At 42.8% G+C, this 15,077-nt stretch overlaps 1 protein-coding gene across 2 annotated transcripts in view; it reads right to left on the bottom strand.

Annotated features, from left to right (window-relative positions):
- Positions 1 to 15,077, bottom strand: part of LOC135525568 (syntaxin-binding protein 5-like) — a 51,173-nt gene that overhangs the window by 20,792 nt on the left and 15,304 nt on the right. For both annotated transcript variants that reach the window (XM_064953258.1, XM_064953259.1), the window contains exons 5-17: positions 14,763 to 14,897; positions 14,054 to 14,117; positions 13,829 to 13,912; positions 9,456 to 9,579; positions 9,164 to 9,242; positions 8,909 to 9,063; positions 8,494 to 8,566; positions 8,136 to 8,283; positions 7,945 to 8,012; positions 6,176 to 6,216; positions 5,591 to 5,817; positions 3,273 to 3,460; positions 2,880 to 3,005 (exon numbers count right to left, since the gene is read on the bottom strand). In XM_064953258.1, coding sequence (XP_064809330.1) covers positions 2,880 to 3,005; positions 3,273 to 3,460; positions 5,591 to 5,817; positions 6,176 to 6,216; positions 7,945 to 8,012; positions 8,136 to 8,283; positions 8,494 to 8,566; positions 8,909 to 9,063; positions 9,164 to 9,242; positions 9,456 to 9,579; positions 13,829 to 13,912; positions 14,054 to 14,117; positions 14,763 to 14,897 — 1,512 coding nt within the window. The remainder of the gene's footprint in view (positions 1 to 2,879; positions 3,006 to 3,272; positions 3,461 to 5,590; positions 5,818 to 6,175; positions 6,217 to 7,944; positions 8,013 to 8,135; positions 8,284 to 8,493; positions 8,567 to 8,908; positions 9,064 to 9,163; positions 9,243 to 9,455; positions 9,580 to 13,828; positions 13,913 to 14,053; positions 14,118 to 14,762; positions 14,898 to 15,077) is intronic.

The raw sequence follows: 15,077 nt of genomic DNA, 5'->3' as shown, positions 1-15,077 counted from the left end.
GTGTTGCTTTGCAGCTTCAGGTTTCATTTCCAAAATAAAAGTCTAGAGCTTGTTTTAGAACTGCATTCATTAACGACGTTATACAAGTACATGGCGTAGTATAGGCTTGGGCCTTCAGCAAATGACTTGTGTGAGAATGAGAAAGTCACAAGAGCCTTGTCTAGAATAACTGCCTGCGCTACAAAATATGATTTAGGCTGGCCTGTTCCACTATCTAAATATGCCATGCTGTTGTGTGTTATTTAATGGCCATATCATTTCAGAATTCATTTTTATAACCACGTGCGGCTACTGTGGTGATCATGTAACCTAATGAATCACACTTTTCCCAGTATTTGGGAGCACGGACTGTAGGCCTTAAACTAGGCCTTTTCACTGTTGTATTTGTGAATTCCACTCTGTATGGAGGCTTGTTATAGCCATTTACGTTGCACAACCCCATCACGTAGAGGCTATATCCTTATCAATAAATGAGACAAAACGACATATTGGTTCAGTCTTGGCTGTAACCTGTCCTGAGTGAACTAGTCAGGGGGTCCCAATGGTCAAGACTATCTACAGGCTAATCAAGGAGCGGCAGGTAGCCTAGTGGTTAGAGCGTTGGACTAGAAACCGAAAGGTTGCAAGATCGAATCCCCGAGCTGACATCTGTTGTTCTGCCCCTGAACAAGGCAGTTAATTAACCCAAGGCAGTTAACCCCAAAAAATGTAAGGCCTATTTTGTATTTGGATAGGCCTAAATTAAACATTGAATTATGAAAGAACTTTGGAGAATTTATATACATTTTGAATACACACACTGATTTCAATAAACAAAAGAACAAGACTGTTCTGTTCTCTTTTATTTAGTTCTTATTGCAACTCAGACAAATTACTGAATGGATGACATGAAATGTTCAAATATGTTGGAATGACAAGTTGTACGCATCATGCAGGCTAGGCACTTTATTTGGCTAGTCGGCAAATGGGCATGGAGACGACCGAAGACCACTGCAACAGAGTTATTGTAAAGTGTGGGAGGAAGCTCATGCTAGACCTGGCCTACGTTTAACCTCTTGTTCATTTCAAAGTCCATATGTTCATGACCCTGTTCATATAAATCATGTCAAATTATTTTACATTCATATTTACCTCTCCTACAGAATTCAAAAGATTATTTTGATATTTATTTAAATCACTCATTCTATAAAAAAATATGTTGAGTGGCGATGACTCAAGTGGTCATACATCATTAATAGATTCACCAAACAGCTATTACTACGATTCATTATTCCTGTTAGATACTACTGGTTATGATTAAATATTCCTGTTAGATTCTACTGGTTATGATTCATTATTCCTGTTAGATACTACTGGTTATGATTCATTATTCCTGTTAGACACTACTGGTTATGATTAAATATTCCTGTTGGTTATGATTCAATATTCCTGTTAGATTCTACTGGTTACGATTAAATATTCCTGTTAGATACTACTGGTTATGATTCATTATTCCTGTTAGATACTAATGGTTATGATTAAATATTCCTGTTAGATTCTACTGGTTATGATTACATATTCCTGTTAGATACTACTGGTTATGATTCATTATTCCTGGTATATACTACTGGTTATGATTCATTATTCCTGTTAGATTCTACTGGTTATGATTGCAGACAGACCCCAGATAATGAGATGGTGCGATACTAAGTCATATTTTGATAAGGTGCATGAGGATGTCCACGTCACCCATAGATATGTCCATGCTGTAGAGATACAACATGCAGACTCAAACTTTACTGTAGGCATAATACAGCTAGTGCTATCTAGACTTAAAAGTTGGTCTAATTTACTTGAAACCAAAGTCTACTGAAGTGAGACTTTGTCCTTGTGTTTCTTGGCTAGTTTCATTGTTTTGTTCACAAGCTAGGACGTATTTCTATGTTTGAGTTTCAACTGCTTGGGGAAGAGAAGACAACGCCTCTATTAGTCAGACTCAATCTCACAGGCACAAACATGACTGAAGTCGCGCTACCGCGGTAAACCCTTAAAGGGGCAGGTGAACATTTTCGTCTCACATGATATTTTGGTTAATAAAAATGTAATTAAACAATATACCACATTACTTCTTACTAGTAATACATGTGTTGCACCAGCCACTGCTGGCTTGCTTCTGAAGCTAAGCAGGGTTGGTCCTGGTCAGTCCCTGGATGGGAGAACAGATGCTGCTGGAAGTGGTGTTGGAGGGCCAGTAGGAGGCACTCTTTCCTCTAGTCTAAAAAGAATTATCCCAATGCCCCAGGGCAGTAATTGGGGATACTGCCGGGTGTAGGGTGCCGTCTTTCGGATGGGACGTTAAACGGGTGTCCTGACTCTCTGAAGTCATTAAAGATCCCATGGCACTTATCGTAAGAGTAGGGGTGTTAACCCCAGTGTCCTGGCTAAATTCCCAATCTGGCCCTCAAACCATCACGGTCACCTAATAATCCCCAGTTTACAATTGGCTCATTCATCCCGCTCTCCACTAACTATTCCTCAGGTCGTTGCTGTAAATGAGAATGTGTTCTCAGTCAACTTACCTGGTAAAATAATGAATCAAAAATAAAAATAAATGTTTTAGAAACATTACAAAGCATGCTCATCCTTGTGTGTTTTGTTGGTGTAATTTTAGCAGGAAAAAAATATTTTGGCTGGTAAAACATCTGAGCGGCTGGTAGATTTTTTGTCCTGATTGACTAAAAAGTAAATGATATGCCCTGAGTTCCAGTATATTCCATTTGTCTGTGATGTGATCTCTGCTCACTGCATGAATACAGCTGTAGGTGATGTGTCTCATGTACACCTTGACCATCAAGAGAGCAGAGGTTCATGCTGACATATGGACGGACAGGCGGACTTACAGTCCGTCTGACGAGCTGACGGCCAGGCTGGTGATCTGCTGCGGCGGCTCCCCACTAACCCAGACCAGTTGAATGACCAGCTCCACCTGGTACCCAGGAGACTGCTTCAGAGGGGCGCTCCAGACCCTACAGACACGACACACCAGACAACATGCAGTGAACAGTCCTTACTGCACCTAGATTCAATGCTGCACCATCACCTATTGTTCACGGTTTATAATGCATTTGTACGTGCATTAATCTTACATACAAATAGCCTACTTATCATGATCTTGTCTTTTCTTCATGGATGACACTTCTTGTAATAAAACAGAATACTGGCGTTTTGAAGTCTACAATAGAAAATGTCAATGCCTGGCAGGAGAAGAACATGCACTGTCTGGTGGTCCATACTTAAGGCCTGGTACGTTATCCCTGGGCCGGTCATCAGAGGTGAAGGGCTGGGCCTCAGGGGGCTCTCCCTCCTGGGTAGGGCTGGAGGAGGAGGGGGGTACTGGGGTAGAGGGGGTGGGAGGATGGTCTCCTGCTGGGTCTGGAGAATCCACATCGTTCAGCTCACCCTGCATACGCACCTCCAACAGCTGAGGAGAGAGAGTAATAATACCTAGAAACACACAGACTAATAGCTGGGAAACATCTGGAAAACGATAATAAAAGGCATATCAAATAAATTAGGAATTTATTTTTTATCAATTTATCAATGCCAGAAAATAAAACATTCCTGATTAGTCAGGTAAAAAACACATTGCTGGTACAGTATACAGCCTCACATTGCTGGTACAGTATACAGCCTCACATTGCTGGTACAGTATACAGCCTCACATTGCTGGTACAGTATACAGCCTCACATTGCTGGTACAGTATACAGCCTCACATTGCTGGTACAGTATACAGCCTCACATTGCTGGTACAGTATACAGCCTCACATTGCTGGTACAGTATACAGCCTCACATTGCTGGTACAGTATACAGCCTCACATTGCTGGTACAGTATACAGCCTCACATTGCTGGTACAGTATACAGCCTCACATTGCTGGTACAGTATACAGCCTCACATTGCTGGTACAGTATACAGCCTCACATTGCTGGTACAGTATACAGCCTCACATTGCTGGTACAGTATACAGCCTCACATTGCTGGTACAGTATACAGCCTCACATTGCTGGTACAGTATACAGCCTCACATTGCTGGTACAGTATACAGCCTCACATTGCTGGTACAGTATACAGCCTCACATTGCTGGTACAGTATACAGCCTCACATTGCTGGTACAGTATACAGCCTCACATTGCTGGTACAGTATACAGCCTCACATTGCTGGTACAGTATACAGCCTCACATTGCTGGTACAGTATACAGCCTCACATTGCTGGTACAGTATACAGCCTCACATTGCTGGTACAGTATACAGCCTCACATTGCTGGTACAGTATACAGCCTCACATTGCTGGTACAGTATACAGCCTCACATTGCTGGTACAGTATACAGCCTCACATTGCTGGTACAGTATACAGCCTCACATTGCTGGTACAGTATACAGCCTCACATTGCTGGTACAGTATACAGCCTCACATTGCTGGTACAGTATACAGCCTCACATTGCTGGTACAGTATACAGCCTCACATTGCTGGTACAGTATACAGCCTCACATTGCTGGTACAGTATACAGCCTCACATTGCTGGTACAGTATACAGCCTCACATTGCTGGTACAGTTTACAGCCTCACATTGCTGGTACAGTATACAGCCTCACATTGCTGGTACAGTATACAGCCTCACATTGCTGGTACAGTATACAGCCTCACATTGCTGGTACAGTATACAGCCTCACATTGCTGGTACAGTATACAGCCTCACATTGCTGGTACAGTATACAGCCTCACATTGCTGGTACAGTATACAGCCTCACATTGCTGGTACAGTATACAGCCTCACATTGCTGGTACAGTATACAGCCTCACATTGCTGGTACAGTATACAGCCTCACATTGCTGGTACAGTATACAGCCTCACATTGCTGGTACAGTATACAGCCTCACATTGCTGGTACACATCCTTACATCGCTGGTATACAATACACTGAGTGTACAAAACATCAGGAACACCTTGCTAATATTGAGTTGCGCACCCCATACCCCCCACCCCCCTTTGCCCTCAAAACAGCCTCGATTCATTGGGACATGGAGTCTACAAGGTGTTGAAAGTGTTCCACAGGGATGTTGGCCCATGTTGACTCCAATGCTTCCCACAGTTATGTCAAGTTGGCTGGATGTCCTTTGGGTGGTGGACCATTCTTGATTCACACAGGAAACTGTTGAGCGTGAAAAACCCAGCAGCGTTGCAGTTCTTGACACAAACCGGTGCGCCTGGCACTTACTACCATACCCCGTTCAAAGACACATCGTCACACTCTGAATGACACACACACAATCCATGGCTCAATTGTCTCAAGGCTTAAATATTATTTAAATGATTTAAATGTTATTTAACCTGTCTCCTCCCCTTCATCTACACTGATTGAAGTGCATTTAACAAGTGACATCAATAAGGGATCATAGCTTCCACCTGGTGAGTCTAAGTCATGGAATGAGCAGGTGTTCATAATGTTTTGATATAATATTGAGAAACTGTTTACATTATAATACGGTACAGATATTATACAAAACACTGCATAAACAGAATATTGAAACAGGTTGCTATGGTTACCTGCACCACCTCTGTGGTCATTTCCTGTTTGCTGAACCTATAGATGATGACGTGGGCGGAGATTCCGGCCACACACAGCATTCTGCTCTCTGGGCACCACGACAAAGTCTGGATGGCAAAGGGATCCTCATCCACTATCTCTGTGCTCGGCTTCTCCTCCTTACCGCCCTTTAGAGCCTTCTCAAACACCTTGGCAGTCTTCAGCTTGTACAGTACTTGGAGCATTACTAGGACAGAGGACGGGAGAGGCAGTTAGTCTGGTGTGGTTAAAAGCGTTGGGCAAGTAACTAAAAGGGTCGCTGTTTCAAATCCCAGAGCCACCTACGTGAAAAATCTGTCCATGTGCCTTTGAGCAATGCACTTAGCCCTAATTGTTCCTGTAAGTCGCTCTGGATAAGAGCATCTGCTAAATGAAATGTAATGTTAATATATATTATAATGAGCATTGATCTACAGGTATCACTGGCTCTACATACTGTATACAAATGAATTACATTTCTTCACAAAAGGGACGAACCGTTGTGGTATTCTTATTTCATCCAATTATATATATATGGAAGGAATCAAATTAAAAAGCATACTCACTTGCAGAAGCATCCCAAAACTTGATTGATCCGTCAGCATGTCTGTTCATTGCAAAGAAGGAAAATGGGATCAGCTGTGTTGGTAAACTCCTATGGTAAATACAGTCCTTTGGGAAGTATTTGGAACGCTAGACCTTTTCCACATTGTTACGTTACAACCGTTTTCTAAAATTGATTAAATCTCCCCCCCCCCCCATCAATCGACACACATAATGACAAAGCAAAAATAGGTTTTTAGAAAATGTGGCTAATTTACTACAAAGAAAAAACGGAAATATTACATTTACATAAATATTCAGACCCTTTACTCAGTACTTTGTTGAAGCACCATTGGCATTGATTACATCCGTGAGTCTTCTTGGGTATGACGCTTCAAGCTTGGCACACCTATATTTGGGGAGTTTCCCCAATTCTTCTCTGCAGATCCTCTCCGGCTCTGTCAGGTTGGAAGGGGAGCGTTGCTGCACAACTATTTTCAGGTCTCTCCAGAGATGTTCAATCGGGTTCAAGTCCGGGATCTGGCTGGGCCACTCAGGGACATTTAGCCACTCCTGTGTTGTCTTGGCTGTGTGCTTAGGGATGTTGTCCTGTTGTGGACCTTTGCCCCCAGTCTGAGGTCCTGAGTGCTCTGGATCAGGTTTTCATCAAGGATCTCGCTGTACTTTGCTCCATTCACCTTTGCCTCGATCCTGACCAGTCTCCCAGCCCCTGCCGCTTCACCGTAAGGACGGTGCCAGGTTTCCTCCAGATGTGATGCTTGGCATTCAGGCCAAAGAATTCAACCTTGGTTTCATCAGACCAGAGAATCTTGTTTCTCATTGTCTGAGAGTCTTTAGGTGCCTTTTGGCAAACTCCAAGCGGGCTGTCATGTGTCTTTTGTAGAGGATTGGCTTCCATCTGGCCACTTTACAATAAAGGCCTGATTGGTGGCGTGCTGCAGAGGTGGTTGTCCTTCTGGATAGAGGAACTCTAGAGCTCTGTCAGAATGACTATCAGGTTCTTGGTCACCTCCCTGACCAAGGCTCTTCTCCCCAGATTGCTCAGTTTGCCGCCAGGATAGTCAGTTCTAGGAAGAGAATTGGTGGTTCCAAACTTCTTCCATTTAAGAATGGAGGCCACAGTGTTCTTGGGGGCCTTCAATGTTGCAGAAATGTTTTTGTACCCATCCCCAGATCTGTGCCTTGACACAATCCCGTCTTGGAGCTCTACGGACAATTCCGTCGACCTCATGGCTTGGTTTTTTTGTTCTGACATGCACAGTCAACAACCTTATATAGACAGGGGCATGCTTTCCAAATCCCATCTAATCTATTGAATGTAACACAAGTGGACTCCAATCGAGTTGTAGGATGATCAATGGAAACAGGATGCACCAATCGAGTTGTAGGATGATCAATGGAAACAGGATGCACCTGAGCCTAATTTTGAGTCTCATAGCAAAGGGTCTACTTATGGAAATAAGGCATCTGTTCTTTATTTTTAATATATTTGCTAAAATCTCTAAAAACCTGTTTTCGCTTTGTCATTATGGGGTATTGTGTGTAGATTGCTGAGGATTTCTGTTTTGTTTAATCCATTTTAGAATAAGGCTGTAACGTAGCAAAATTTGGAAAAAGTCAAGGGGTCTGAATACTTTCCGAAGGCACTGTACATAATTGTAATACCGTGTTAGGTAAATGTTGTGCACACTTCCAATGACTTACGTATAGAAGTGCATTATACAATCTCTGTGGTTGTGTTTCAGCCCTCAGGTGTTCGGTAGGTACTCACCCAGTGACGATGATCTCAGGGTAGCTCAGTGTGCCTTGGCCCCAGTTACCACCACTTATAGGCCATTCCTGGAAATACAACAAAATGCCTTTACTACACAACAATAACCGTGTGACCATATAGATACAACCAAAATATAGAACTACTTACTCTAGAACAGTTTTTTTTTTTTTTTAAGTGGGACACATTACCTTCTTACTGTAACCCTGTCTCTTTTGCCGGGAGCCCACAGAGTAAAGTGCAGGTATGAGTTCAGGAGGGCAGTCAGCAAAGTACTCCACGCACGTCACTGGAGACTCGTGGATCGACAGAGGGTACGGGTTCTCAAATATTGGGTACCTGTCAATCAAAATGCTGTGGTTGTAAGACCCAGATTCAGAAGATGACTTTATTGTCTAACATACGCGGATGTCCAATAGAAACGTGTCTTCTGCTTTTATTCCAATCCCTCTACCCTACTAGTGAAGTTAGCTAACAGCAGGACATTGTTCCATGTGTTGTGCCAGCATTAGTAAGCATAATGTAGCATGTTGTCACTACAAGACTCACCCAATTTGTTCAAGGTCGATGACAACTAAATCCTTTTCCAAGAGGACAACTACAGCATAAGGCTCCTGGAAATCTGTGATGAAGCAACAAAAACAACAACATTCAACTGTTCCTTATGACAGTGTTAGATATGGAAGCATAAGCTGCCAAAATGTATCACTATCCAATTTGTATTTCAAACTTAATTTCCCATTAGGATATGGTGGTTCTGTAACAGTGCTATAATACTGTAACTTACCATTAGGATATGGTGCTTCTGTAACAGTGCTACAATACTGTAACTTACCATTAGGATATGGTGCTTCTGTAACAGTGCTATAATACTGTAACTTACCATTAGGATATGGTGTTTAATACTGTAGCTTACCATTAGGATATGGTGCTTCCGTAACAGTGCTATAATACTGTAACTTACCATTAGGATATGGTGTTTCGCAGAGCGTGAGGAAGTCTACAATGGGATAGTCCATCTCCAGGACAGCAGTACTCTTCCCATGCATCACCGTCAGACAGGACCTCCTGCACCCCGTGTCATAGGACAGGCCTCCAGACATGACCACGAAGGCGTCCCTGGATGTGAAATAAAGACATTCATTCAATAAATGACCTAGACAGATCACATGGTCAAGCCTTTTTGGATGATTGTTTACTAGGACAAACAATCACTCACCCAGCTCTAGTCGTTTTATACTCCACTTTGAGGATAGGTTTACATGGTTCTGGCTTCTTTCCATCCTTGGGCTGCTTACCTGGGAGGGAATTTTGCAGAGAAAAAAAACTAAATTTTCTGTACACTGATAAATACAACTGTACTAAGCACATGCGATTAAAAGCACACGTTAACATACTATACCCATAGCCTATTATCTGACTAATTTGGGCATGCTTTCGTATGTTGTGCTGTTTCCATCCATCTGTGTCTTCCTGAGGCCATTGTTGTCTGTGTGTGCATCAGAACCTACCGTGTGGTGTGATGGTGATTGTAGGCTTGGCGGGGACACGTACATTCCATGTGGTCAGAGTTCCATCTGAGTGGCTGCAGGTGAACTGTTTTCCCTCATGGTGCCAGGCTACTGAGTGGATGGCCTGGAGGAGGGGAGGATACTAAGGGTTGACACGGGTCTTCTGGCAGGAATGGGAGTGAAGTTCTAGAGTCAAGTGCAGAACGGGACAGGATCGACAGTCCACAGGAATGGGTAGCAGTACACAAATAATTCTGAACGGATAATTTTTTTTTGGGGGGGGGGGGTAGAAATGTGTAATGTGTGTAGGATTTCATAAAAATAAAATACACTGTGTGTAGGCCTATTATAGTTCATTAAGATCTATTTGAAAAAAAATATGGTAATTTCTCCCCTTCCGTTGGCTCACTCTCGCTCCAGCTGTAACCGGTCACTACTTTACAGATGCCAACATACATCAGTGAATGATGATTCCTTCAAGAGAGGAATTGCAATGTCTTGTTACATCCAAGGACCCATCAACAACATTAAAGCCAGTAAAAAGAAAGAGCAATGTTGTCACAAAATGTATTAGAGTTGTCGTTGGCATGAAGGAACCGGGTACGCGGCAGCGGTTTAATCAAATAACACCGGAGAGCGCGACAAGCGCCCTGAAGCAGCATAGCCAGCTGTTCTACAACAAACAACGTTACTGTTTAGGCCTAGATGTTCCTTCAAAATGCACTCGGAGACAGTACCAGTTAAAAGTTTGAACACACCTACTCACAGGGATCTTTCTTTATTTGTACTATTTTCTACATCGTAGAATAATAGTAGTAACACATATGGAATCACGTAGTAACCAAAAAAGTGTTAAATCAAAATATATTTTAGAATTTAGATTCTTCAAAGTAGCCACCCTTTGCCTTGATGACAGCTTTGCACACTCTTGGCATTCTCTCAACCAGCTTCATGAGGTAGTCACCTGGAATGCATTTCAATTAACAGGTGTGCCTTGTTAAAAGTTAATTTGTGGAATTTCTTTCCTTCTTAATGCATTAGGGGCAATCAGTTGTGTGGTGACAAGGTAGAGGTGGTATACGGAAGATAGCCCTATTTGGTAAAAGACCAAGTCCATATTATGGCAAGAACAGCTCAAGAGAAATGACAGTCCATTATTACTATAAGACATGAAGTTCAGTCAATCCGGAAAATTCTAAGAACTTTGAAAATTTCTTCAAGTGCAGATTAGCAAAGAGAAATGACAGTCCATCATTACTTTAAGACATGAAGAACAGTCAATCTGGAAAACTTGTGCAGTCTCAAAAACCATCAAACGCTATGATGAAACTGGCTCTCATGAGGACCGCCACAGGAATAGAAGACCCAGAGTCACCTTTGCTGCAGAGGACAAGTTCGTTAGAGTTAACAATCTCAGAAATTGCAGCCGAACTAAATGCTTCACAGAGTTCAAGTAACAAACACATCTCAACATCAACTGTTCAGAGGAGACTGCGTGAATCAGGCCTTCATGGTCGAATTACTGCAAAGAAACCACACTAATAAGTAGAAGAGACTTGCTTGGGCCAAGAAACATGAGCAATGGACATTAGACTGGTGGAAATCTGTTCTTTAGTCTGATGAGTCCAAATTTGAGATTTTAGGATCCAACCGCTGTGTCTTTGTGAGACGCAAAGTAGGTGAACGAATGATCTCCACATGTGTGGTTCCCACCGTGACGCATGGAGGAGGAGGTGTGATGGTGCTTTGCTGGTGGCACTGCACACTTAACCAGAATGGCTACCACAGCATTCTGCAGCGATCCGCCATCCCATCTGGTTTGCACTTAGTGGAACTATCATTTGTTTTTCAACAAGACACCTCCAGGCTGTGTAAGGGCTATTTGACCAAGGAGAGTGATGTAGTGCTGCATCAGATGACCTGGACTCCACAATCACCCAACATCATAGTGAAGGAAAAGTGAAGGACCGCAGAGTGAAGAAAAAGCAGCCAACAAGTGCTCAGCATATCTGGGAACACCTTCAAGACTGTTGGAACACCATTCCAGGTGAAGCTAGTTGAGAAAATACCAAGCATGTGCAAAGCTGAGATTCTACTTCGAAGAATCTCAAATATATTTGTATTTGTTTAACACTGTTTTGGTTACTACATGATTCCATATGTGTTATTTCATAGTTTTGTCTTCTATTATTCTAGAAATCTAGAAAATAGTAAAAAATAAAGAAAAACCCTTGAATGAGTAGGTGTGTCCAAACATTTGACTGGTACTGTACACATGTCCATATCATGAGTTCATCTGCCTCTGAGTAAGTAGAAGAGGCCTGCCTTCATTGCCAAAATCTGGTAATGTTGTTGTTATCAGCTGTGTGTTCGGGGCAGGCTACTGTCTGGTGATTAGTGAGCAGCAGCCAAACAGAGCAGTTGCTATGGTTACTCACATGCAGAGCGGGGACAGACAGACGAGCAGCTAGCGGAAGAAGTTATTTCTGCACGTAAAAATCAGCACAGGAGGGGAGTGATTTTTATCGGGACAGGACAGGAAAGTTCCGGGGTTATAGAACTGTTGCGGGATCAGGACAGTACGGGAAAAATGCTGACAGGACAAGACCGATGTGAATTTTCATTCCCGTGTCAACCTGTAGTCCTTTAGCGGATACACAGAGAGAAGAAAAAACAGTGTGTACTGAGTGGATAGCCTGGAGGGTAAAGATACACAGAGCAGAGAGAAGAAGAAACACAGTGTGTACTGAGTGGATAGCCTGGAGGGTAAAGATACACAGAGCAGAGAGAAGAAGAAACACAGTGTGTACTGAGTGGATAGCCTGGAGGGTAAAGATACACAGAGAGAAGAAGAAACACAGTGTGTACTGAGTGGATAGCCTGGAGGATAAAGATACACAGAGCAGAGAGAAGAAGAAACACAGTGTGTACTGAGTGGATAGCCTGGAGGGTAAAGATACACAGAGCAGAGAGAAGAAGAAACACAGTGTGTACTGAGTGGATAGCCTGGAGGGTAAAGATACACAGAGCAGAGAGAAGAAGAAACACAGTGTGTACTGAGTGGATAGCTTGGAGGATAAAGATGCACAGAGAGAAGAAGAAACACAGTGTGTACTGAGTGGATAGCCTGGAGGATAAAGATACACAGAGCAGAGAGAAGAAGAAACACAGTGTGTACTGAGTGGATAGCCTGGAGGATAAAGATGCACAGAGAGAAGAAGAAACACAGTGTGTACTGAGTGGATAGCCTGGAGGATAAAGATGCACAGAGAGAAGAAGAAACAGTGTGTACTGAGTGGATAGCCTGGAGGATAAAGATGCACAGAGAGAAGAAGAAACACAGTGTGTACTGAGTGGATAGCCTGGAGGATAAAGATACACAGAGCAGAGAGAAGAAGAAACACAGTGTGTACTGAGTGGATAGCCTGGAGGATAAAGATGCACAGAAAGAAGAAGAAACAGTGTGTACTGAGTGGATAGCCTGGAGGATAAAGATGCACAGAGAGAAGAAGAAACAGTGTGTACTGAGTGGATAGCCTGGAGGATAAAGATGCACAGAGAGAAGAAGAAACACAGTGTGTACTGAGTGGATAGCCTGGAGGATAAATATACACAGAGAGAAGAAGAAACAGTGTGTACTGAGTGGATAGCCTGGAGGATAAAGATACACAGAGCAGAGAGAAGAAGAAACACAGTGTGTACTGAGTGGATAGCTTGGAGGGTAAAGATACACAGAGAGAAGAAGAAACAGTGTGTACTGAGTGGATAGCCTGGAGGATAAAGATACACAGAGCAGAGAGAAGAAGAAACACAGTGTGTACTGAGTGGATAGCCTGGAGGATAAAGATACACAGAGCAGAGAGAAGAAGAAACACAGTGTGTACTGAGTGGATAGCCTGGAGGATAAAGATACACAGAGCAGAGAGAAGAAGAAACACAGTGTGTACTGAGTGGATAGCCTGGAGGATAAAGATGCACAGAGAGAAGAAGAAACACAGTGTGTACTGAGTGGATAGCCTGGAGGATAAAGATGCACAGAGAGAAGAAGAAACACAGTGTGTACTGAGTGGCTGCTTCATAGTGGATCAGGAAACTCAGAACAGCAAGGTGTGATGTGGATCTGAAGACTTTCAGACAAGGAGATCTCTTAACACATAAATCAGTCTGAATCCACAATAATACCCATTGCTTACAAATGCATCGATACATTTCCAATGTATATGCTGAATTGCAATGTTTTGCAGTGAAGATTGATAGAGTCGTATGTCAAATCATGAACATAATAGTTCACCGTGTATTTCATTTCTAAATGCAAGTCCCCCTCTCCCCAGTCAGTCCCCACAGGAACTAGCAGCCACTGAAAGATGCCTTACCTCATCATGATTGTAGCGGTAGTCAGCTTTTTTGCATTTCAGATCCCACAACACCACGGTCCCACATTCAAATCCAATCAAAATCTGCCACAATAACAAGCAACATGATTATTTTCCTTTTTGAGAATTGGATTTTTAGAAGCAGGTTGTAAATAATCGCAATGCTCTGAAGCTCTGGAATGAATGAATAATTGATTGATTGATGGCTCTTTGGAAAGTTCCTACCTTTCCCTCATCCATGGGGTTATCACTGATGTGGACCACAGGACCAGGGTGTGACTTGGAGGACCTGAGGGGGAATGGGGAGATGGAGGAAACTGCCTCACTCTTAACATTCTTAGCTTCTACCGTCTGTGTGAATCAAACAATGCAATATTCTTATGTCCTTCACTTCTTCTTCCTGATTTCTATACCAACTTCCCAAGGGCATAGCACCAGGGCATAGCACCAGGGCATAGCACCAGGGCATAGCACCAGGGCATAGCACCAGGGCATAGCACAAGGGCATAGCACAAGGGCATAGCACAGCAGAATAATAAACACCATCTTTGACAGACTTCTAACTAAGACATTGTACATTTTAGTCATTTAGCAGACGCTCTTATCGAGAGACTTACAGCAGTGAGTCAGAGACTTACAGTAGTGAGTCATTTAGCAGACGCTCTAATCCAGTCACTTACAGCAGTGAGTCAGAGACTTACAGTAGTGAGTCATTTAGCAGACGCTCTAATCCAGACACTTACAGTAGTGAGTCAGAGACTTACAGTAGTGAGTCATTTAGCAGGCGCTCTAATCCAGAGACACTTACAGTAGTGAGTCAGAGACTTACAGTAGTGAGTCAGAGACTTACAGTAGGAACAGTAATGGGGTATTATTTGGGATGTACACATACTGTAGAAACCCAAGCAGATATAAGGCAGACAGGCAGACTCACAGTTCGATGGCTTTGTTCCACATAATGACGTAGCCTGACAGTGTGAAGGACTCAACGTTGACGATGTGGATGTTTCCTTTCTCTGTGCCGATGTACAGCCATTTACTCTGGAAGGGCAGGTGACAAAACGTGATCCTGTAGGGGCAAAAAGGGAGATGAATCAATCAAGAGGTGTATCTCAAATGACACCCTATTGTGTATATAGTGCATTACTTTTGACCAGGGACCATAAGGCTCTAGTCAAAAGTGGTGCACTACATTGGGAATAGGGTACCATTTTGGATGCAGATATGATGGTTATTTATTTATTTTATT

This window comes from Oncorhynchus masou, chromosome 32, assembly GCF_036934945.1.
Source record: "Oncorhynchus masou masou isolate Uvic2021 chromosome 32, UVic_Omas_1.1, whole genome shotgun sequence".
In the NCBI taxonomy this organism is placed as follows: domain Eukaryota; kingdom Metazoa; phylum Chordata; class Actinopteri; order Salmoniformes; family Salmonidae; genus Oncorhynchus; species Oncorhynchus masou.
Note: the sequence above shows the minus strand (reverse complement) of the source record. Positions and strands in the feature narration are given on the sequence as shown.